Source organism: Mytilus trossulus, chromosome 6 (genome assembly GCF_036588685.1).
Source record: "Mytilus trossulus isolate FHL-02 chromosome 6, PNRI_Mtr1.1.1.hap1, whole genome shotgun sequence".
Classification (NCBI taxonomy): Eukaryota; Metazoa; Mollusca; class Bivalvia; order Mytilida; family Mytilidae; genus Mytilus; species Mytilus trossulus.
Window position 1 is genome coordinate 42851272 of NC_086378.1, and position 26998 is coordinate 42878269.

General features: G+C 33.4%; 1 protein-coding gene across 1 annotated transcript; it reads left to right on the plus strand.

The window, feature by feature from the left end:
- Nucleotides 1-6626: 6626 nt before the first annotated feature.
- LOC134721379 (proteasome subunit beta type-5-like) lies at nt 6627-26962 on the plus strand. The gene is made up of 7 exons (XM_063584342.1): nt 6627-6826; nt 16151-16295; nt 16826-16937; nt 22688-22787; nt 24673-24702; nt 25080-25284; nt 26698-26962. Exons 1-7 carry the CDS (start codon nt 6689-6691, stop codon nt 26793-26795), a joined length of 828 nt encoding a protein of 275 aa, XP_063440412.1. The 5' UTR covers nt 6627-6688; the 3' UTR covers nt 26796-26962.
- The last annotated feature ends 36 nt before the right edge of the window (nt 26963-26998 follow it).

Consider the following 26998-nt stretch of genomic DNA (forward strand, 5'->3'; position numbering starts at 1 on the left):
GACATACTAAACAGAAGTGTTAAAGACGGTCATTGATACGCTCTTTATCCGGTGATAATTATTGAACACTTTTTTATATTTACTATTTTAGTGTCGCAGTTTTCTATGAATGAGTTATAACGGTCTTGATTGCTTGGTTGTTGTTTAACGCCTCTTTCAACACTGTAATGATATTTCGTGGTGGTAAGTTTTTATTGGTGGAGGAAGCCAGAGATCGAGACTACTACGGTATATATATATATATATATAAACGAGTCTAAATTGAAAACTACGTTCAAACCTATGACTGCGTTGGATAAAAACCGCAATTTTTATACGTGTGCATGTCAAACAAATTTCGTTGTAGAAGGGTCTAAAAACAGCACAAACAACATTTTCCAAAAGACCAAAAGAGTGAAAAAGTATATTTAAACAAAACGCATTTGACTAACAGGTCGAACAACTGATGTTCTTTAACCCTGCTGACTGCCATTGACGATTGCCAAATAAAATTGATCACAGGTTGTAACAAAATGGATCTTATTATAAATTTAATACGTCACAGAAAGAAAAAAAATGTTAACTTGTGGACAGGATGTTGTGCCACAAACATTCGGTGTCAATATTTCTTTAGTACACCATATCCGGATTTCGACAATAAATGTCTCTTCAGTGATGTTAGGGATCGAAACGGTATTTGGAAGGCCATATAAAAAGCACCCTCATTTTTAGAGAAAGTACCCTCATTTTTAGATTAACTCTTGAATTTTAAGAGTCAATATATAGGATGAACGGATCATATAAACCGGAGGGAAAATATGATACATGCCCAAACAAAAAATATAAACGAGTCTAAATTGAAAACTACGTTCAAACCTATGACTGCGTTGGATAAAAACCGCAATTTTTATACGTGTGCATGTCAAACAAATTTCGTTGTAGAAGGGTCTAAAAACAGCACAAACAACATTTTCCAAAAGACCAAAAGAGTGAAAAAGTATATTTAAACAAAACGCATTTGACTAACAGGTCGAACAACTGATGTTCTTTAACCCTGCTGACTGCCATTGACGATTGCCAAATAAAATTGATCACAGGTTGTAACAAAATGGATCTTATTATAAATTTAATACGTCACAGAAAGAAAAAAAATGTTAACTTGTGGACAGGATGTTGTGCCACAAACATTCGGTGTCAATATTTCTTTAGTACACCATATCCGGATTTCGACAATAAATGTCTCTTCAGTGATGTTAGGGATCGAAACGGTATTTGGAAGGCCATATAAAAAGCACCCTCATTTTTAGAGAAAGTACCCTCATTTTTAGATTAACTCTTGAATTTTAAGAGTCAATATATAGGATGAACGGATCATATAAACCGGAGGGAAAATATGATACATGCCCAAACAAAAAATATAAACGAGTCTAAATTGAAAACTACGTTCAAACCTATGACTGCGTTGGATAAAAACCGCAATTTTTATACGTGTGCATGTCAAACAAATTTCGTTGTAGAAGGGTCTAAAAACAGCACAAACAACATTTTCCAAAAGACCAAAAGAGTGAAAAAGTATATTTAAACAAAACGCATTTGACTAACAGGTCGAACAACTGATGTTCTTTAACCCTGCTGACTGCCATTGACGATTGCCAAATAAAATTGATCACAGGTTGTAACAAAATGGATCTTATTATAAATTTAATACGTCACAGAAAGAAAAAAAATGTTAACTTGTGGACAGGATGTTGTGCCACAAACATTCGGTGTCAATATTTCTTTAGTACACCATATCCGGATTTCGACAATAAATGTCTCTTCAGTGATGTTAGGGATCGAAACGGTATTTGGAAGGCCATATAAAAAGCACCCTCATTTTTAGAGAAAGTACCCTCATTTTTAGATTAACTCTTGAATTTTAAGAGTCAATATATAGGATGAACGGATCATATAAACCGGAGGGAAAATATGATACATGCCCAAACAAAAAATATAAACGAGTCTAAATTGAAAACTACGTTCAAACCTATGACTGCGTTGGATAAAAACCGCAATTTTTATACGTGTGCATGTCAAACAAATTTCGTTGTAGAAGGGTCTAAAAACAGCACAAACAACATTTTCCAAAAGACCAAAAGAGTGAAAAAGTATATTTAAACTACAGTACATGATATATAAGGCATGAAGATGCCTTATATATCATGTACTGTAGTACGCCGCTAGATTAAAACTGACGTGGAAAGGTAACATATGGCCACCGAAAGCTCTTTTTTTGAGAGCCCAGGTGGTCGTGTGGTCTAGCGGGACGGCTGCAGTGCAGGCGATTTGGTGTCACGATATCACAGTAGCATGGGTTCGAATCCCGGCGAGGGAAGAACCAAAAATTTGCGAAAGCAAATTTACAGATCTAACATTGTTGGGTTGATGTTTAGACGAGTTGTATATATATATATATATATATGTTCGACCAGAGATATATATGTCTATGGTGGAGGAAGCCAGAGATCGAGACTACTACGGTATATATATATATATATATGGTCTATATATGTATATATGTCTCTGGTTCGACCTGTTAGTCAAATGCGTTTTGTTTAAATATACTTTTTCACTGTTTTTGGTCTTTTGGAAAATGTTGTTTATGCTGTTTTTAGACCCTTCTACAACGAATTTTTTTTATCCAACGCAATCATAGGTTTGAACGTATTGATTTCAATTTAGACTCGTTTCATGATATTTTTTCGTTTGGGCTTGTATCATATTTTCCCTCCGGTTTATATGATCTGTTCATCCTATATTGACTCTTAAAATTCAAGAGTTTATCTAAAAATGAGGGTACTTTATATATGGCCTTCCAAATACCGTTTCGATCCCTAACATCACTGAAGAGACAATTATTGTCGAAATCCGGATCTGGTGTACTAAAAAAATATTGACACCGTATGTTTGTGGCATTCTGACATCGTGACCACAAGTTACAAAAAAATCTGTTTAGTATTAGATTTATATTAAGATCCATTTTGTTTATCTTGTGATCAATTTTATTTGGCAATCGCCAATGGCAGTCAGCAGGATTAAATAACATCAGTTGTTCGACCGGTTAGTCAATTGCTTTTTGTTTAAATATACTTTTTCACTTTTTTTGGTCTTTTGGAAAATGTTGTTTGTGCTGTTTTTAGACCCTTCTACAACGAAATTTGTTTTACATGCACACGTATAAAAATTGCGGTTTTTATCCAATGCAATCATAGGTTTTAACGTAGTTTTCAATTTAGATTCGTTTATATTTTTTCGTTTGGGCTTGTATCATATTTTCCCTCCTTTTCTATCACACTGCTTCGTCGTGGAGCAACACGTCGTGATCTTTACTATCTTACAGCTTGACTGAATTTTTACCAACCACAATTTTAAAATCAGTTTGTAGTTTGTAGTTTCAAATTCCATTGCTACTAGGATGCACTGTGAACTTTATAAGAGACTAAGGGAGCTACCATGCATTTGATTTTTATGAGAGAGGGGAGGACTAGGATGAAAAATGTCGTCCTTTTTTATTTGTAATCTCTGCCCTGCATTTCTCACTCTCATTCTATTCGGTCCTGCCGTTTTATATCAGTCTACCCTGACTCTTTTTTTCAATAAATTGTCATCCTATCTATTTTTGGGAAAACTTTCTTATCCTATTTTTTTTCTTCAGTTTACTAAAAAGTTAAATCACAAAAATACTGAACTCCGAGGAAAATTCAATAGGAAAGTTCCTAATCACATAGCAAAATCAAATGACAAAACACATCAAACGAATGGACATCAACTGTCATATTCCTAACTTTGTACAGGCATTTTCAAATGTAGCAAATGGTGGTTTAAACCTGATTTTATAGCGCCAAACCTCTCACTTGCACGACAGTCGCATAAAATTTAATAATATAAATGATGCGTGAACAAAACAAACAGACACAATTGGTAAAAATATCACAAATAAAGGTAAAAAGTATAATAAGGCATGTCACATTTGTGAAAAAGGAACGGGATTGTAGTTACGACATAAGGAACATATTCGATATAATCTATATTACAGATATTCCATGACGGTCAACCTCGCCTTTTTCACTAATCAAATATAAGCTCCAGAATATTACAATATCTATATATTATAATAAAATTAAGAATGGTAATAATAAATATGACATGGAAGAGATAACAACCCGACCAAAGGAAGCGAGAAATTCACGCACCTGGCGGCGGTCCTTGGCTGGCCCCTAAATCAACTAGCTAAGTGAAAATTGACGTCAAACTAAACTCCAAAACATATAAAAGAACTAAAATATAAAAAAAAAAACATACACGACTAGAACAAAGGCCATAAGCTCCTGACTTGGGATAGTCGCAAAAATACGCCGATTTTAACATGTTTTGTGAGATCCCAACCCTTCCCCTATACCTCTGGTCAATGTAATAAAGAAACACACATCAATACGCAGAGTAAAGCTGATCAAAACTCAGTGTAAGAGAAGTCCGATTCCGATGTCAAAATAGGTAACAAAAGAAACTAATCAAAACGACAATGATTCATGATGATAAATTAATAAATGACTACTAGCAGTTACTGATGATGGCAGCTCCAGACAAATCAATTATAAACTCAGTCATTGGAATATTAATTGTGTATTCATCAAACGAAAATCAAACATAATTCATATATACCGTTAGGGTTTTAGTACCATACCATCATAAAATATATGAGAAGAACATAACCCGTAGCATGCCAATACTGGTTTTGAAATAAATGAGTTTATTTTCGATGCAAAGACCCTATGAGCGAATCAATATAATAACCAAAATATACCAGCCTTAATGACCCGACAAGAGTATCGTTACTAAGGCCCTTCTAAACTATGATAAGTCTGTTTAAAGGTACTATGGTTAGCTTTTGAGGTAAATGCCGTATTGTTTGTGCTTTGTAAAGAATATTTCCATAAATGATTGGATGTCACGGTTCGGAAATATCGTGGCCTAACGTATAATTAATGTTGACGTCGGAATGTTGATTTATATTCAGTTTACGAATGCTGTTCTTGTACCAATGATAAAATTAGTAAATGTCACTGCTGGTGGACGTTTCGTCCCCGAGGGTATCACCAGCCCAGTAGTCAACACTTCGGTGTTGACGTGAATATCAATAATGTGGTCATTTTGATAAATTTCCTGTTTACAAAACTTTATTTTTTTCGAAAAACTAAGAATTTATTTATTCTATATAAATATTTTGATATGAGCGTCACTGGTGAGTCTTATGTAGACGAAACGCGCATCTTGCGTACTAAATTATATTCATGGTTCCTTTAAGAACTACTGACACCACTGGGTCGATGCCACTGCTGGTTCACTTTTCGTCTCCGAGGGTATCACCTGCCAAGTAGTCAACACTTTGGTGTTGACATGAATATCAATAATGGGGTCATTTTTATAAAGGAGTAGGTCCAGTTATACCCCTTTTGAGCCCCAAAAATATAGCAGTTTCATAAAATTGTGAATATGTAATCTTTAAGATATCTATTGAAAAGTAGAATGCTTCTTCTTCATAAATAAGGGTTGTTTTTGACAATACAATGCACATATATCGAGTATTAGCATCATCCAGTCATGCTCAGAGGCGGATTTAGGGGGGGGGGGCTTTTTGGAGAGAAAAAAATGGTTGATTATATAGGGAATCATCAGTGAAGCGTGACTGGAGCGGGCCCCCTCTTAGGTCAGTCAGTGGGCCCCCACTAATGAAGATTCCTGGATCCGCCACTGATGCTAAATTACTGAAATCTTCACAATTTTAGCATTTTAGTTAAAAAAAATCGGTTTTCTTAAATGAAAGAGGCCGCATTCGAGTTCATCCATAATATTGAAATGCAAGTTGTATTTGATGATAATACACAATTAAGGCAGCAACCATTTGATTTTGGGCTATGTATTTTTTTTTGGAGAAACTTTTTTTCGCCTTCGGCGAAAGACAATCAATTTTTTTTGGCGACATAACATATAGTGGCAGCTGAGGGTGAAACACACATTTTTTTTACTCAGGGTCAAAAACAAATTATTTTTTTTCTCCAAAAACTGGAAACAAACTTTTTTTCCAAAAAAATCCATTGTTTGGCTTTATAAATATCGTGATATGAGCGTCACCGATGAGTCTTATGAAGACGAACGCGCGTCTGGCTCACTAAATTATAATCCTGGTACCTTTGTGATAACTATTGACTAGTTTGTGTGGCGTTGTCAGTTTATTTTCGATTAATGAGTTTGACTGTCACTTTGGGATCTTTCGTCCCTCTTTTATGTGATATCGAAAACTGGTGTAATAATTTTTCAGTAATAAAGAGATTTCTTTCGTTAAAATCTACTTAACTGGCTACCGCTGGTTGATACTTCTTTTGTGAAGTTAAGATTGAAAGAACAGCAGGGTCCAGTTTATGTAATACATGTTGGTATAAATCGCGTATTGATTTTCCCGAAAAATATACGTCTTTACCGTCGTACATTTTGTTAATTATTTATGTACTTGTCAAACAAAAAAATCATTATTATCTTGATATATTTTTTTAAAGTATGAAATTATTTTTGCTTTTGCTAAAAACGAATATAAAAGAACTTTAAGATTTTAGTATTTGTTATACATCAATAACATTTTCTAAATATATTTACTGCAGACACTAAAAACAAAATGGCACTTGCTGGAGTCTGTGGATTTCAACAAAATGTTTCAAAGAGTCCTTGCACGCTTGGAAACGGAATTAGCGAAAATCTTATAGATGGGGCTATTCATTCATCTCATAACTTTACTATGCCTAGTAATTTCGATGTGAGAATTATTTGATAATAACTAATTTGTTAAGAAACCTACACTTTTTGTCAATTTTGCAAAATCACTGTAAAATAATGACTGAGATTTGTTTTTAAGTTTGGCACATATATAATAAAGATAGATAAGAATTCTAGTTTAACATGAGTATTTGAATTTACATGAGCATCCATACTTGCACTACAGTTCAAAATTGAGCAGAGCACGATTAATTTAAGGGGGGGGGGGGGGGGGGTCAGTGGTCGAATACAGGTCCATTCGCACAAATCATGTTTGTTCCTATATAATTTTTCACCCCTATCTCATTTGTACCCACAAGTTAAAAACATTTCAAAGGTTTTGTTGTGAATAAGTTTTATAGTGCATTAGCATGATTAGTGAGTGAATTGCTATGAAATAAAGAAAATTATTTTTTAGTCCCCTGTATTCTGTATTCTGTAGGTGTCGCTGTTGACACTGGATTGTCTCCCTTGTTATTATTGAAATCTCGCGTGTATATATTTCACTCTGGTAAACAACTCACTTGTACTTTAAGGTGGCAACTGTGCTTAACATATTTTGACAAAAATTAAAAATATATATACATTTATTAATTAAGGAAAAAAAAAATAAAAAAAAAATTTTTAAAATAAATAAAGTAATATTTCGTTAATCAAAACGGCGCGACTCGCAAATAAAGTCACCCAACAAACGCATTAGTGTTTCATTAGAGACGGAGACATTGTCGTTTTTTTCCATTGACAATAAAAGTTCCAAATCAATATGCAACGATCCTGTGTTAAAGTATATCTCATGTATAAGTTTTTGTCTTGCCTCTTCATAGTCATAAAATAATAAGTAATGTTCCACAGTTTCTAATTGACCACAATCACACTTGGGGTCAATATTTTGATTGATTTTGTTTAGGTAATTTTTTAAATAATATCGGGATCTTAGATTTCTAATAATTTTTGCTGTTTTATGATCTGGATAATCAAATGTTGATTTTTTGTTGACAGTCTGATAAAAATTGTAATAAAATCTTCCTGTATCACTATTATCCCATCTATGTTGCCACTTTTTATTTACTAAAATTCTTGCTGCTGTTTTAATATCTTGTTTAGTTACTGTAATATGAGCTTCTTTTTGAATTTGATTTGCTTCTTTGGCTGCCTCTTTAGCTAGTTTATCAGCTATTTCGTTTCCTCTTACATCTGCATGTCCTGGGGTCCAATCAAAATTAATTTTAATTCCATGATGTTTTTGTATTGATTTAATAAGAGATATAATTTCATGTGAAGTGGATCTATGATTTACAATTTTCCAGTTTAAAGTTAAAATTCCGATGGCTGACTGACTGTCCGAAAATATTTTTACTTCTTCTATAATGGTTTTATTTTGAATTCTGCTAACATAATCTAATACTAATTTTATTGCAACAAGCTCTGCCAAAAGAATCGAACCCCTTTTTGAAACGGGTTGTTTCAGTTCTATTTCTTTGTTGTTGAAAATAACAATTGCGCCTGCTCCACAAGGTCCTGGGTTGGATTGGCAAGAACCGTCTGTAAAAGCAACAACTGTTGATGGAGATACTGTGTTAAGTTTGTTTACTATTAAATTTTTTCCTGTGATTTCTTGCTCCTTAGTTCTGTTTTTGAGGAACCAAGAGTACGCCAATATTCTGGTGGAGATTTTGATGCTTGTAGACCTTGAAATTGATATTCTGGCTCTGTCAACAATACTGATATTTGTTTCTTTTCTCATGTTTTCTGCTTGTTGTAACATTAAGCCTAAAGGTGATATGAACTTGTCCACTGTTGTTTTGTTTTTGCATTCATCTATTTTGTTTCTGATAGGGATTTTGGTTGAATATGAATTTAGTCGTGCAATATCTCTAATAGCCATTTCTTCTCTTCTAAGATCTAATGGCAATACTCCTGCCATAACTTGTAATACTTCCAAACTGGCTGTTGCAGAAACTCCAGACAAATAGATAATCCCTTTCTTTGGATGGCATTTAATTTTTTTAAGTGTTCTTCTTTTCCTGTTTGCCAAATACAGCTTGCGTAGAGAAAAATGGAACCTATAATACTGTTGTAGACTTGAATAAGAAATTTTGTTTTTATGTTACCAATTCCTTTTATTTCTCTTAAAATTCCTAGTGATTTGCCAGCTTTTTTTTCTATGATGTTGATATGTTCACTAAAGGTAAGTTTTTCATCCAATGTAACTCCTAATAATTTGGGATTAGGGTTGTATTTAACTGGTTGGTTTTCTAACACAAGGTGTACTGTTCCTGGATGCTTTTTGTTTCTTGAAAAAATGCAGTATTCTGTTTTATTTGTATTAATATTTATTCTCCATTTTTTGCTCCAATTCATGATTGTATTTAATTCATCTTGAGTTTTTAATCTTATTTCCTCTAAATTATTACCAGTATTCCAAAAGGTACTGTCATCAGCAAATTTGCATTTTCCAGCCTTTACTTTTTCAAAAAGGTCAATAACAAAGATATTAAAAAGTATTGGTGAAATAACTGACCCTTGTGGGAGACCAGTTTCAGTCCTACACCATTGTCCTTCATGTTCGTTTACTATACATCTGGAGTACCTTTCATCTAGAAATGCCTGAATCCATTTCCAGGTTTTTCCTGTAATCCCATATTGGTGTAATTTCACTAATAAACCCTCCCTCCAGACACTGTCATAAGCCTTTTCAAAATCAATGAGAACTGCCAACGTAAAATTATCTAAATTAAATCCATCCAGTATAGATTGTGTTAAATTTAATAGTGCATTAGTTGTAGATCTAAAATGTCTGTAACCTTCCTGTTCAATATCCAAAATATTTTCAGATTCTACATAACATTCAACTCTGGTAGTGATTATTCGTTCCATGGTCTTTCCCAAAACACTTGTTAAACTAATTGGTCTGTATGAAGATGGATGATTATAATTAGATTTACCTGCTTTTTTTAAAAATTTTACATTTGCCCTTTTCCATTGAATTGGTATTCTTCCTTCTGTTAATGATTTGTTGAAGATGTATAATAGATGTCCCCTACTGCCAAATTAAAGAAGAAAGAGACTTTAGGCTTGGAATTTGTCTGTCCAGCTGTAAGTCCAGCAAATCAGTTTTCCACACTTTTTTCCTTCCTGCTTGGAGATATTGATTTGATATTCCTCAATCTTATGGCCTTTTGGCACAACTCTTTTCATTGGTGCATATTACGCCCTATGTGTATCTTCCTCCATGTACTTTAATTTTGTTTTTGCTGTTACGATTGAGGTTGCGGATGTTCGGGTAAGTCGAAACGTCCTGTTTTTGAAATAAAGGTCGAAATGATTTCTTACTTCCGTTTATATTCTTCTGTGTTTTCGTGATCTAGTCTTCCTAGCAGGGTGCATGTGTTGATCTTGCGTATTCCAATTTCTTTTGTAATTTGGTGGTACATTTTTTCTCTATAACTCTTGTAGTTGGGGCACTCTGTGCAGTCTTCACAAAGAACTTTTAAATCTACAGGCCTGGAGCTCAATTTTCAATTTTTTTTAGTTACGTAGATTCTGTTGGCCTGTAGATATGATTTTTACAGGCCCGAGAGCAATTTTACTAGCCTGGGCTGCCACTCAGCGTGAAGACTGTCTGTGAGGTAGTGCTGTTATGTTTCCTTAGTTCCGCAGCTGCATAAGTCGGTGGTGTTTTGCTCTGTGCGTTGTTTATAATAGTTAAGGGTTGTGTAGCCAGTTCTAAGTTGTATAAGGATGCTGAAGATTTTTTTGGATGGATAGTCAAAGATTGGGATGTTTTTAATGTTTGGTGTTATCTCAAAGAGGTCTCTTCCTGTGTTGCTTAGTTCCCATCGTCTTTGCCACTTCAGCATGACACTCTTATGTGCACCTTGTTTTACGTCTTGAAGGGTAATTATGTATTTTTTTGGCAAGAGTTGTGTTGCTTCTTCTGCTGCTTGCTTTGCCAATAAGTCCGCTTCATCGTTCCCTTGAATATTTGCATGTCCTGGTGTCCATAGGATGCAAATTTCCATCCCTTTAGTTCTTAGTTCCTCGATGTGTTCTCTGATGTCTTGAATCACATCAATATAGGATTTGGGTGCCCAATTTAGTGTGAGGAGTCCTACTGCACTTTGACTGTCAGAGAAGATCTTAAGTGTGGTGAGGGTATTGTGTAGTATTTCCAGTATACAAAATTCCAGTACCATTACAATTGCCACAAGCTCAGCTAGTAAGATGGATCCTCTTTGAGCGACAGGTCTGTGTAGTCGTATGGCTGGTCTTGAGTCTTCTGTGTACATGTATATGATTGCACCAGCTCCACCTGGTCCAGGGTTTCCCATGCATGATCCATCTGTGTATGCAGTTGTTTGGTCATTTGCTGTGTTACCTATTAATTCTATTATGACTGTTAGGCCTAAATTAAAATATTGTTTGTTTGCCCTTTTCTGACCCTATGTTTTGAAACAGGGTAGGTAGGTAGGTAAACTATTTTATTTCCCCCCCCCAAAAAAAAAAACTTGGCTCGGTATATTATTTGTCATGAGTAGGCAGATAGGTATAATATTTTTTATTTTATAGATACAAACTCTGCATTATGTCATTTGTGTCCGTTTTGTTTTTGCAAATAAGTTTTCTGGGACAATTAGTCACATTATATCACGTAGAATGTGAAGCTAATTCATATGCACAGTACTATTTTGTTTTCAAATATCAAAATATAGAGCTGTGCTGCATATCTTCAACATTTATATGCCTGGAACTTTGAAGAGCTTGAACTTGCACTTATATTCTGTACTACGTACCTTGAATTCTTACCTTAAGATTTTCTGTAAAAGATAACTTTGTACTGACAAGATATGTCCCGGCAGACATACATTACTAGTAGAAAAAGTCCCTAGAGTGTTAAAAACATCGTGTGTGCCTTTGTTTCGGCAATAAAAATGCTACAAGACTTAAAACTCTGACAATTGTCACGTATTTTACATCGCATTTATAAATGATCTGTATGGACAACTTGGCGATTTTACTGCCAGATATTCTCCACTTTACAGGGTTTTGTCACTTTTGGTTCATGTCAGATATAAATAATATAGCGACATCTATAACATAATCATTCTGATCTGCAGATCACAAAAGGCCATCCCTACATAGAATACAACGTCTGTTTACAAATTAGTTTGTCCACAGTGACACGTTGATAATTTTGTATCAAACGAACTTATTATACCCCACGCAACGAGTTGCAGAGGGTATAATGTTTTTGACCCGTCCGTCTGTCAGTCCGTCCGTCAGTCCTGTTTCTTGTCATCGCAACTCCTCTCAAACCGCTCAACAGAATTTCACGAAACCTTTTCAGATAATAAGGACATACTATGTAGTTGTGCATATCGACGGGAAATTGCGATTCAATTTTTTTTCTAGGAGTTACGCCCCTTTGAACTTATTTACTTTAACGTACTACTACAACAATTTGTCATCGCAACTCCTCTCAAACCACACAACAGAATTTCACGAAACCTTTTCAGTTAATAAGGACATACTATGTAGTTGTGCATATCGACGGGAAATTGCGATTCAATTTTTTTTCTTGGAGTTACGCCCCTTTGAACTTCTTTACCATAGTGTACTACTGCAACAGTTTGTCATCGCAACTCCTCTCAAACCACACAACAGAATTTCACGAAACCTTTTCAGTTAATAAGGACATACTATGTAGTTGTGCATATCGACGGGAAATTGCGATTCAATTTTTTTCTAGGAGTTACGCCCCTTTGAACTTATTTACTTTAGTGTACTACTGCAACAGTTTGTCATCGCAACTCCTCTCAAACCACACAACAGAATTTCACGAAACCTTTTCAGATAATAAGGACATACTATGTAGTTGTGCATATCAACGGGAAATTGCGATTCAATTTTTTTTCCACGAGTTATACGCCCCTTTGAACTTATTTACTTTAATGTACTACTGCAACAGTTTGTCATCGCAACTCCTCTCAAACCACACAACAGAATTTAGAGAACTTTTCAGTTAATAAGGACATACTATGTAGTTGTGCATATCGACGGGAAATTGCGATTCAATTTTTTTTCTAGGAGTTACGCCCCTTTGAACTTATTTACTTTAGTGTACTACTGCAACAGTTTGTCATCGCAACTCCTCTGAAACTACTCAACAGAATTTCATGAAACCTTTTCAGATAATAAGGACTTACTTTGTAGATGTGCATATCGACAGGAAATTACGATTCAATTTTTTTTCTAGGAGTTACACCTCTTTGAACTTATTTGCTTTAAGGTACTACTTCAACAGTTTGTCATCTCAACTCCTCTCATACCACACAACAGAATTTCATGAAACTTTGTAGATAATAAGGACATACTAAGCAGATGTGCATTTCGACAAGACATTTTTATTCATTTTTTTTTCTAGGAGTTACGCCCCTTTGAACTTATTTGCTTCAATGTACTTCTGCAACAGTTTGTCATCTCAACTCCTCTGAAACCACACAACAGAATTTCATGAAATTTTGTAGATAATAAGGACATACTATGCATGTAGATGTGCATATTGACAGGAAATTATTATTCAATATTTTTTCTTATACAATTTTTTTCCTTACACTTATTTAATTTCTCCAATGACAATGTGGGGACGTGGGGTATGTGAGCGTGCTCACTAAGGTTCTTTAATTTGTAAATGAACCCTGCTCTTTAAGTTTAGAGGTACCGAGTAGCGTACGTCATATCATGATTTCAGGAAGTGTTCACATGCTGAACATCGATTTCAAACAAATGCTTTGAAACTTCAAATGCAAGTGTTCATGTCAAATGCTCAGGTGATACCAAACGGACTGGACCTTATACGTTAAAGATAAAACATGAGAATTCCGGAAAAAATAGTTTTGAGCGGGAAATCCAAATTATATAAGATTTTTGGTAGGAAAATACAATAGAATCTTGCTGGTAAATACAAATAAAAGATTTTCAGGCGCAACGAATTAATAGGGTCGGTCGGTCAAGGGCAAACAATCAATATTTTAATTTAAGCCTTATGCATAGTTTCTTTTGTTCTGATGTTCTTGATTTCGAGCTGCCGAGTCTGTTCCAGTATGATGGTGTTGTTTTTGTCCTTGATGTTTCTCCAAATCTATAAGTAAATTCCGGCTCTATTAAATTGATGTTAATGCCAGTTTCTTTTTCCATTTCAAATGATTGACATAGCGCTTTGCCCATTGGTGTTATATGGATGTCATTGCCTATTTCTTCTTGATAATTTATAAGTTGTTGTTTAATAGGTTCTTTTATGGACTTTGATTGGATTTTTGCAATTTCTCTTATAGAAATCTCTTCGATTCTCAGGTCTATTGGTAAAACTCCAGCCTCAATTTCTAAAGCTTCTCTGCCTGATGTTAATGGCATATCTAGGCACAGAGTGAGCGCTTTCCTCTGTAACCTATCCAGTTTTTGGAGGTCTTTTTGTTCAGCAACCTGCCATGCTGGGCAGCTATATTCCACAACAGATCTTATTAGACAAAAGACAAGTATAATTGTAACTGTTTCTTGGTATTCATCTTACTGATTTGTCTTACTTCTCTTAATATGGTCAGATTTCTACTTGCTCTTTTTTCCAGTGTTTCTAGGTGTTTTCCAAACGTCATCTCCTCTTCCAGTATTACTCGGAGTAACTTTGGGTTTGGGTTATAATTTAATTAGGTCTTTTCCATTTAATTTGATTGTTTTATCCTCTTTACTGATTTTCTTTTTGGTGAACATGCTTACTTCTGTCTTTTCAATGCTGATGTTAACTCTCCATTATCTGGTCCATTCTATTGCTTTTCCGATGTCTTGTGCCATTTCCTCTTTCAGTTCATCTATTTTCTCTGGCTTTCTGGATTGCCACATTGTACCGTCATCTGCAAATTTTGTGTTTTCACCTTTGATGTCATTCAGAAAATAGTTTATATAGATGTTGAACAGAGTAGGAGCTAGCACAAAGCCCTGTGGTAGTCCTATATTTGTTTCAAATTCAGTTCCTATGAACCCATCAAATATGCATTTTGCCATTCTGTTGTTCAGAAAGTTTTCAATCCATTTCCATGTTTTTCCTTGGATTCCTAGTTTATGTAGCTTTACCATAAGTCCTTCTCTCCAGATTGAGTCATGACATAGACAAAAGACAATATTTTAGACAATATTTTATTAGCACAAACACATTTACATAAAATGGTTATGGCATACAGATACAGATCAAGACGAAGTACATTTGTATGTTGTTAACTTCTGGTTTGGTGCAGAGTTATGGTCCTTGGACTGAGAATATTCACTTTTTCATTAGCTTGAAGATATTTTGTGTATTATTTTATCATGTCAAATTTTAAAAGTCTAAAGTTTGATTTTTTTTCCAGTCTGATTTTGTTTTGATCATCATGAGATTATGACCATATCTTGAGGACAAGATTTTTTTTGGAAAAAGGGGGAGGGGATTTTTTTTTGAGAGTGATTTGGGGATATGCCTATTTCAGATTTCTAAAATTTAAAAGAAAATTTATTTGTTTGGCAAAAAGGGGGGGGGGGGTCAATATGCAACAGCAAAACAGTTCTTTGACTATAGTTATTTTGTGTTGGAAACCTATTATGTCAAATATTTAATTACAATCTAAATTTAGACCTGGCCTGTATCAAGTGTGAATATTGTGTCCAAGCATGAATATTGTGTATATTTTTGCCCCAACTGTTCATGGTTGGACCTCTGCAGTTGTATCAGGCTGTGCTCAGTGAAGCATTTTATTTCCTTGAAAAGTATTGCTTTTACATCAAATCACTTTTAACATTTTCTGGTGACTCTCCCTGTCCAAAATCTTGCATTCCCATTAATCTGACAATCTTGTGAAGAATATAAAGGCTCTTACTGACAATGACAGAGCAAAAGAAAATCTTCCCTAGCTCAAACAGTTAGACTACTTTTATAACTGTATTGTACAACACTGTTCCTCAATATGAACACATTGAACCTTTTTAAAGTTTGGATAAGATGACAGAATCGGCCAGGATAGGTAATTCTGTGTCTTGAGAGTCAATAATTTGATATACATGTATTATAAGTGCTACAAATGTATATTTTTGTATGTATAAATGATTTATTTTAATTAATTATTGGGTGTGTCCTGTAACTTTGTTTTGTAATTGTAAGAAAATGCATGTTCAAAATGTTTCATTCATGATTTGAACTTGTATATTTTTTCAATCAAAAAGTGTTTGGGATTTCAGAAGTCTGATTGAAATCTTGAGATATTAATGAAATTGATTATTTTTTCCAATTTTTCCATTGTAGCCTGTAGAAAATCTAAAGCAGTTTACAGACCCTAAAAGTGATGTGAAAATTCAGTTTAATCATGGAACTACAACATTAGCTTTCAAATTCCAACATGGTGTAATTGTAGCTGTTGATTCTAGGGCCACAGCTGGATCATGGATTGGTAAATTAATTTGAAATTGAGTGGAATTTGTAAATGGGCATGAACAAAAATATTATATATATATGTACAAAATTTAGATGTGTGGTTTACATCCATGAGGGGTACAAAACATTACTTTTGTTTATATATCAGAGTAACTTAAGAAACTAAATGTATCTAGATTTAAGATATTTTCTGTAAGATATAAGGCAAATGCTTATTTCAGCACTGCCATGCTTTGATTCTAATATGTAAATGTTAAGTATAAAACTTTTTGTACAAAATGGCCATTTGAGTCTTTGATTGTATTTCTCTTTAGGTCTCAGTTAACCACTTTAAGTCCTTCAGTGAAATAACAAAACTGACATATTGTATAAGAAAAATTCAGTTCTCTGAACAGAAAAAGAACTTATTAATAAGTCTATTATACATGTTATACCTGTATAGAAGATATAAAAAACACAGGTACAAGCTTAAGCTTTGATAGAGAACTATCTAGACACAAGCTCAACAACACAAACAAAAATTGTATTTACTTTTTTTTTGTACAGCTTCTCAGACAGTAAAGAAAGTTATAGAGATAAATCCTTACCTCCTGGGTACAATGGCTGGAGGTGCTGCTGACTGTTCTTACTGGGAACGTGTTCTAGCTAAACATTGCAGGTAAGTCTTAATAGAGTTCTGTTTAAACCCCTATTACATTGTACAAGTTGTACATGACAGCATTAATGGCTGACTTTTACAGGAGGCAACACATGGTATCTAAACCAGACAGATGATATTCACTTCTGACTATTCTGATTGAAAAGTGCAGATAAAGTTTATTGGTAATTGATCTTTCAGGGAAATATTATTTGAGAAATTTAATGATGACCTTTTAGGGTTTTATACTTGCTGGGTTATCTTGTTTGAATGTAAAAGGTCTACTGACTTTTCCTACTTTAAGAGGGAGTGCAATACCTTTTTATGCACACCTGTGTTGGGCTTTTTCAAGGTGCTGTAAACTGTTATCAGCATTTTTATACGACCGCAAATTTTGAAAAAATTTTCGTCGTATATTGCTATCACGTTGGCGTCGTCGTCGTCGTCGTCGTCCGAATACTTTTAGTTTTCGCACTCTAACTTTAGTAAAAGTGAATAGAAATCTATGAAATTTTAACACAAGGTTTATGACCATAAAAGGAAGGCTGGTATTGATTTTGGGAGTTTTGGTCCCAATATTTTTGGAATTAGGGGCCAAAAAGGGCCCAAATAAGCATTTTCTTGGTTTTCGCACTATAACTTTAGTTTAAGTTAATAGAAATCTATGAAATTTTGACACAAGGTTTATGACCACAAAAGAAAGGTTGGGATTGATTTTGGGAGTTTTGGTTTCAACAGTTTAGGAATTAGGGGCCAAAAAAGGGCCCAAATAAGCATTATTCTTGGTTTTCAAACAATAACTTTAGTTAAAGTAAATAGAAATCAATGAAATTTAAACACAATGTTTATGACCACAAAAGGAAGGTTGGTATTGATTTTGGGAGTTTCGGTCCGAACAGTTTAGGAATTAGGGGCCAAAAAGGGACCCAAATAAGCATTTTTTTTGGTTTTCGCACCATAGCGTTAGTATTAGTAAAAAGAAATCTATGAAATTTAAACACAAGGTTTATGACTATAAAAGGAAGGTTGGTATTGATTTTGGGAGTTTTGGTCCCAACAGTTAAGGAAAAATGGGCCCAAAGGGTCCAAAATTAAACTTTGTTTGATTTCATCAAAATTGAATAATTGGGGTTCTTTAATATGCCGAATCTAACTGTGTATGTAGATTCTTAATTTTTGGTCCCGTTTTCAAATTGGTCTACATTAAGGTCCAAAGGGTCCAAAATTAAACTTAGTTTGATTTTAACAAAAATTGAAACCTTGGGGTTCTTTGATATGCTGAATCTAAAAATGTACTTAGATTTTTGATTATTGGGCCAGTTTTCAAGTTGGCCCAAATTGAGGTCCCAAATTAAACATTGTTTGATTTCATCAAAAATTGAATAATTGGGGTTCTTTGATATGCCAAATCTAACTGTGTATGTAGATTCTTAATTTTTGGTCCAGTTTTAAAATTGGTCTAAATTAAAGTGCAAAGGGTCCAAAATTAAACTAATTTTGATTTTAACAAAAATCAAATTCTTGGGCCTCTTTGATATGCTGAATCTAAACATGTACTTAGATTTTTGATTATGGGCTCAGTTTTCAAGTTGGTCCAAATCAGGATCTAAAATTATTATATTAAGTATTGTGCAATAGCAAGTCTTTTCAATTGCACAGTATTGTGCAATGGCAAGAAATATCTAATTTTACAATATTGTGAAATAGCAAATTTTTTTTTAATTAAGAGTTATCTTTCTTTGTCCAGTAAAGTAAGCAAGAAATATCTGCAAGAATTTTTTTTAATTGGAGTTATCTTTCTTTGCCCAGAATCAACTTAAATCTTTGTTATATACAATATACAGTGTATATTCACTTTTTACTACCAACTGATAAATTTAAATAATCTTTACCATTCAGTGATAACAAGCAGTTTTTTTACATCTTAATATTTTATGATGTATTTAAATGAGTAGTAATTGTTGCAAACTCCATTAGAATATTTTAATTGAAATTAGTTTTGGAATAAGGGAAAGGGGGATGTGATTAAAAAATTGGGTTCAATTTTTCTCATTTGAAATTTCATAAATAAAAAGAAAATTTCTTCAAACATTTTTTTGAGAGGATTAATATTCAACAGCATAGTGAATTGCTCTAAGAATACATTCATTCTGTGTCAGAAACCTATGCTGTGTCAACTATTAAATCACAATCCAAATTTAGAGCGGAATCCAGCTTGAATGTTGTGTCCATACTTGCCCCAACTGTTCAGGGTTCAACCTCTGCGGTCGTATAAAGCTACACCCTGCGGAGCATCTGGTTGCATTTGTTGTTACCAGTTTTGCCAAAATCAAGATGTTAACATGTTACACACCCCTATTGCACCCCCTCCTTTAACATAATGTCTGAATAATTGTTTCTGTGCTGTCTTATAGCCTTTTACTGGTTTATTGACTGTATTTGTTATTTTAGCTGGCTTTTATTTATGGATGAATTACAAGTTTGAACATTACCAGTGTTTTCCTCTTTAGCTCACCTTTCCTAAAAGGCCATGTGAGCTTTTCTCATCACTTGGCGTCTGTCGTCGTCGTCTGTCGTCCTTACCAATTTTTCGAACATCTTCTCCTCTGAAACTACTGAGTGGATTTGAATGAAACTTAGCATGATTGTTCCTGAGATTATCCTGCACGTAATGTATGCTTCGAATTTTGATCCGTCAAAAACATGGCCGCCGTTACCTAAAATAGAACATAGGGGTCAAATGCAGTTTTTGGCTTATATCTCAAAAACGAAAGCATCTAGAGCAAATCTGACAGGGGTCAAATGTTCATTAGGTCAATATCTATCAGCCCTGAAATTTTCGGATGAATCAAACAACCACTTGTTGGGTTGCTGCCACTTAATTGGTAATATAAGGAAATTTAGCAGTTTTTGGTCATTATCTTGAATATTATTATAGATAAAGTTAAACTGTAAACAGCAAAAATGACCAGCAAAGTAAGATCTACAAATAAGTTAATATGACAAAAATTGTCAATTGACCCCTTAAAGGAGCACTAGCTACGATATATATAAAAAAATAAAGTATATTTTTTTTTAGATTAATCATTAATTAAATTGGAATAATGAAATAATAATTTGCTTTTAGCAATCAATTTGCTTTAATTTTGTTGAAATAAGCGATTATACATAATTTTTGACTGATTTACTTGCAAGTGAAAACGTCATCATCATTCTAACCGGTATTCATGTGAACTTAATTTAACCCCCTAGCTAGAGACTGACAACGCATGCATTGTACGTGAACTGGTTATTTAAAGAAAAAGAATGTCAACAATGAAAGTGAAACTACGGTAAATCATTTGATTACTAATTCGATCCACATGAATCCTTCTTATACGGTTAAAAACAATGAGAAACTTATATTTTTAATCTATAAATTCAAATCAAACAGACCTATAAAAATCCAATTGCACGTGCTGGTTTAACCTATTCATATCTTTATTTGTGTTTACATCGCTTATATGGTCATCTGAGGTCAAATCAATAGTTAATTAGATGCCGTCTGGATTTAGATACACACGAAACGAACCTACATATCATCTACCTCATGCTCTGTAAACTGTTTATTTTAAACGTTTGATAGATTGGATAAATGTTTTACATTGTTATTAATCAAATATGAGAATTTGAGTCAAATTGGTGACCATGAATTTGACAGCTAGTGCCCCTTTAAGGGGTAATTGTCCTGTAATGACAGTTTTTCACAATTTGTTCATCATATGTGCTAACTTTAAAAAATCTTCTCCTCTAAACCTACTGAATGGATTTGGATGAAACTTAGCATGATTGTTCCTTAGATTATCCTGCACAAAGTGTGTGCGTTGATTTTTGATCCATCAAAAAACATGGCCGCTGTTACTTAAAATAGAACATAGGGGTCAAATGCAGTTTTTGGCTTATATCTCAAAAACTCCAGCATTTAGAGCAAATAAGACAAGAAGTTTAAGTATTTATTAGGTCAAGGTCTACCTGTCCTGAAATTTTCAGCCGAATTGGTAACTGGTTTTTCAGGTATAATGCACCTGAATTGATGATTTTAAAGAAATTTTGCAGTTTTTGGTTATTATCTTGAATATTATTATAGATACAGATAAACTGGTTATAGTAAAAATGTTTAGCAAAGTAAGATCTACAAATAAGTCAATTTGACCAAAATTGTCAATTGACCTCTTAAGGAGTTATTGCCCTTTAAAGACTTTTTTCACAATTTGTTCATCATGTTGACTTACTTTAAAAAATCTTCTCCTTTGAAACTGCTGTATCAATTTCAGCCAAACTTAGGCTAAATGAGTTTCAGAGTATCTAGTATAAATTTTATATTTTATTTCCTTGTATGTCAAGAAACATAGCTCCTATGGCTAAAATAGAACATAGGAGAACATTTTTTTTTTTTTGCTTTTGAAGAAAATAGGACGATTCAAAGAACATTTAAATAAATTGAAAAGCCAAAATAATCATTGATTAGAGATTTAACCAAAAAAATTAAGGTGAGCGATTCAGGCTTTTGAGAGCCTCTTTTTTCACTAAGGTAAGGTGGGTGTTTTAAAACGTCACTGGCAACCAGGTGTTTTTTTATTATTTACTGTGGGTGCTCGTGGGGGTCACAAAAATAAAGTTTAGTATAATATTCACATTTAATGGAGTTGAATAAACATAAATAGAAGTAGTCATATTAATTGTCAAATATTCTTTGATTTAAATTTTTCAACAATTTGTCTCTTTTCTCTCTTCTTTCATTTACAGTTTCAAGCATCAGCATCCTCCTGAGAATGCAAGGCCTTTTGATTCATGTTTCTGTCATGTTTCTTGTTTCGTGCCATAATTTTAACACACAGAACAGTAATATACTTCCTCTGTGACCATAAGCCATTTGAAGTCTTGCTCAAATTTGTCTTCATTTGTGTGTCTTTTCCGTTGTTTGGTTGAGTTTTGTTCACTTTCCACAACTTCAACATTATTATCAATTTTATTTAACTTATTTTGTCTGGTATTTTCTTTATCATCATCATCATCTGCCTTTCTTTTTCCCCGATTGATAAATGAAAACATTGAAATTTGACAATTGGACGCCATCTTTGTCAGTGAAAACAAATCAGCGAGGCGTGATTAGTATACAAATATTTAACGGTACGGAACAAAAAAAAAGCAGAAATTTGACAAAAAAGTCAACCACCTCCTAAAATCAAAAGTTGGTCGGCTTTCAAAAGAAGGTGGTTGGCACACCCGGCTTAAATGCTGAATGGAAAACACTGATATTAACAGGTCTATTTGGTGTTCTTACTGAGACCACACTTAAAAATATTTTGGTTTGCCCAAACCCTACCCAAAGGTTGAGATTGAAGTATCAGATGTTTATATGTCTTCATGTCTATTTGATTAAAAAAAACTTCTTCAAATCAGGACAATAAAAGAATTTGAGGAGGCAGCTTTTTTCTGGGGAGGTAGCGTTTGGGCAAACAAACGTATTATTTATTATGGCCTGAAAGATTCTTGTGTAAATGTTTAGTTGTTTGTTTCAGCATGTTTACTGGTCTATCTATCTTTGGCTTTTGGGTCTTTTATAAACTGATTTCTTTTAATTTCATTGATGCTCTTGAAACTGAACATTTGGTAACTAGAAGCCATCAATGAACTACATAAACACATTAGATTTATTGCATGATTTTATTGCATACTTTTCAGGTATACAAATTACAAAAGGTCATAATATAATTTATCTTATTCTTCAGAATTTATGAGTTACGAAACAAAGAAAGAATATCAGTGGCAGCAGCATCTAAATTATTAGCAAATATTGTATACGGTTACAAAGGGATGGGCTTATCTATGGTGAGTTTTATATATTCAGAAAACACCATACTCAAGTGACAGTAAACTTGTATATCAACTTCAAATGGGACAAAATAAAATTACTTATGTCTTAAGGGCCTGGGACCTGTTTTTTTACTCTGTTCAAAATCTCTACTTTGGATAAGTCTCAAACAAATTATTTGCATAAAAGATTTGTGTATTAAAATGATATTCTAAAATTGTCTCCGTGGAATGTAGTAGTTGGTAAGTCTAATGTCAAAGTGCAATCTCTTTGTAAGATGTATGTTTTAATGAAACAGCCCTAATCCATGATGCTAATGTTTTATGTCAAAATGATTAATTTTTGTCAAGCCTGCAACTTTTGTTGCAGAAAGCTAGACATAGGGATAGTGATCCGGCGGCGGCTACAGCGGCGGCGGCGTTAGCTCATTTCTTAAAAGCTTTATATTTTAGAAGGTGGAAGACTTGGATGCTTCATACTTTGTATATAGATGCTTCATGTTACGAAGTTTCCGTCAGTCACATGTCCAATGTCCTTGACCTCATTTTCATGGTTCAGTGACCACTTGAAAAAAAAAGTTCAGATTTTTTGTAATGTTTAATTCTCTCTTATTATAAGTAATAGGATAACTATATTTGATATGTGCGTACCTTGCAAGGTCCTCGTGTCTGTCGGACAGTTTTCAGTTGACCTCGACCTCATTTCATGGATCAGTGAACAAGGTTAAGTTTTGGTGGTCAAGTCCATATCTCAGATACTATAAGCAATAGGGCTTGTATATTCTGTGTATGGAAGGACTAAGGTGTACATGTCCAACTGGCAGGTGTCATCTGACCTTGACCTCATTTTCATGGTTCAGTGGTTATAGTTAAGTTTTTGTGTTTTGGTGTGTTTTTCTCATACTAAATGCAACAGGTCTACTATATTTGTTGTATGGAATGATTGATAGGTGTATATGTCTAGCGGGCAGATGTCATGTGACCTTGACCTCATTTTCATGGTTCAGTGGTCAAAGTTAAGTTTTTGAGTTTTGGTCTTTTTATCTTATATTATATGCCAGGGACTAAACTTGGGAATTTCAAGCTAGGAGCCCAGACCAGATATTTCATAATTAGTTTCTATATGTTCAACTGAAATTTAACTGAAAGTTTAGGGGCCCAGCTCAAAATCTAGGAGCCATGGGCGACTGGGCCCCTTTTAAGTTTTGTCCCTGTTATCCCATAGGTCAACTATATTTGGTGTATGGAAATATTTTATGATCTTTATGTCAGTAGTGCAGGTTTTATTTGACCTTGACCTCATTTTTCACGGTTCATTGCACAGTGTTTAGTTTTTGTGTTTTGGTCTAGTTTTCTTCAACTATAAGTAATGGGTCAACTATATATGTTGTATAGAAGCATTGTTAGCTGTATACTATATATCTGCCTGGCATGGTTCATCTGACCTTGATCTCATTTTCAAGGTTCATTGGTCTTTGTTTAGTTATCTTGATTAATTTTAAGTTTATGTGACAGTTGTAATAAAGCTTTATACTTAGGACTATCAACATAATATCAATGATTAGTACAGAAGGCGAGACATTTCAGCGTGTGCACTCTTGTTATGATCAACATGAGCCAAGGCTCTGTGTTGAAGACCATACATTGACCTATAATGGTTTATTTTTATAAATTGTTATTTGGATGGAGAGTTGTCTCATTGGCACTCACACCAAATCTTCCCATATCTATTATACCCATTTTTATGAAAGTTTTATTTTGTGCAATATTAAAGGATATATAAAGCTGTAAAACAGTTTAGTAGTTTATTAAGTCTTGTCAAATTACCTCACAATATAAATGAGGTGTTTAAAATTATAGTAATGTTAACATATAAATACTTAATAATATTTTACATTTTTAGGGTACAATGATTTGTGGATGGGATAAAAAGGTCAGTATTTTTAATTAAGGCCGTTATTGTATGTTTTAAAATATCTGATGAGCAATTATTTTGTTGCAAGTTATAACATATTTTCCTATCCATAATAACAAGGAAAATTGCTTGCTTTTAAAAAGCTGAATCTTAAAAATAAGAATAAGTATTATGCAATCAAAGAATAAAAACAGTATTGGAATAGACTAATTGATATTATGAATCAATTGTAAAAGTAATCAAAAAGAATTACAATGTAGGAAATCAGGTTTTTTTTGGAAGATGAGTTACTTACATATTTTCATTATTATGTAATGCATGTGTTATGTAAAAGTTCTTTCATATGTTCTTAAAAGAATATATATAAATACCACCAGTTCTTTTGCACTTTTCAGGGCCCAGGTTTATACTATGTTGACAGTGATGGACAGAGAATGACCAATCCAATCTTCTCTGTGGGATCAGGATCACTGTATGCCTATGGTGTGCTAGACAGTGGTTACAAATGGGAACTGACAGTTGATGAGGCTATAGATCTTGGAAGGAGAGCTATTTATCATGCCACACACAGAGATGCTTACAGTGGTGGTGTCGTTAATTGTAAGTTAAACATTTGACATGTGATGTCTTCTCTAGGGGATGCCAAGATCTTTCTTTCATAAGATTTAACCTCAAAGCATGATAAGTTCCTTACTGAAATCTTCCAGCAACTAAATACGAACAACAGCGATAAAAGAGCTTTTACTGAATGAAATTGGTTATTTAAGAAAAAGTTCATTCATGTCATGCTCTATGCTCATTTTAACATGGTTAGGCATTATATTTGCGATATTTTACACTGAGCGTTATATATTATATAATAAAGGTTTATAAAAGTAACTTAAGTACATACTTCATAGGGATAAAATGAAAATAAAGAGAATGTAAGCACTAAGTTTGTGTGCATGTGTCAAACATATTTTGTGCTAATTAGAACATGGCTTTGTAAACATGGCTTTGTTTACAAAGGGTAATAAGGACATCATATTAGAATTTCTATTACTTCATAAGAATTAAACCTTTTATATATGCAGCCATCCTATCCTATTTTTTTCTATTTGACTTGCTGAACTGATTTATGAAATACTTTAATTGTTCTAGTAATACGTATAGACATGCACAAATGAATTACTGAATTTACAGTAACACTTATTTAAGGTATTTTTGTGGTTATTGATAATACCTGGAATAACAATAAAATAGAAAATCTTTTTTTTAATTGGCACATATTAAAGTCATAAGAAACCTCAAATAAAAAAAAATAATGCATATGTTTTTTTATAACTCAATAGATAGTTTTCATTATAAAACTTATGTACATATACTTTTTTCTGAAGAAAATTCTTTAATTTATTCATATTTAGAAGAAGTTTACTTTATTTTAATTGCTTCCTTTCTTCCAGGAAGCAATTTCCCCTTCATATTTTCCGTATGCAAAGTGACCTCAGTGTGACCCATCTTTTAAATTTCCTGTGATCAAAATAGGCATGGATGTCCTTAAAATAAACTATTATCTGAATTTACATGTTAAACACATGCTCAATTTCCATGCTTTATTGTTGATTTTTTGTCGATTGTTGACAAACAGGTGACAATCGTTAAACTTAGGCTTCAAAACACGAACTTTGATTACCTGCCATATTTTCTCAAGAAGAACACTGACCGATTGAAAAAAAAATTGACGATTATACGAAATTTACATGAAAAAATGATAAATTTGTGCACTAAAGACTAAGTTTATGATGTTTGTATGCATTGGTTCAAGAATAAGATGTACAATATTTTTCACTGGTCACTTGTTTCTTGTGACTTTTAGTTAAGAAATTAAATAGATTATATTATGGAAAATTAGGAAACTTTTAGAGATGTTTTAAAACAACATCAATCTTGTATATGAGAAATGTCAGGTTGATTTCAAGGATTTTTCTTTAAAAAATTTCGACCAATAATCAAGTAAATTAAATCTCTTTCCAGTGTACCATATGAAAGAAACAGGATGGGAGTTTATATCTCAGACAGATGTATTAGATCTACATTACAAATACCAGGAGGAAAAACAAGCCAGACGCTGATCACAGTTGATAATAGACATTAACATTGTAGCTTTTTGGACTGTCCATTAAATGGACCAATTGAATACATATGTGCAAACTTGAGAAGAACATTAATTGACATATATTTTGTGATGTGTATGAGTCAAAAGTGCTAAATCATCTTTGTTAAATAAATGTTGAAACATTTTGTTCTTAAGTGTGATTTTTCTTTATGTTCAATT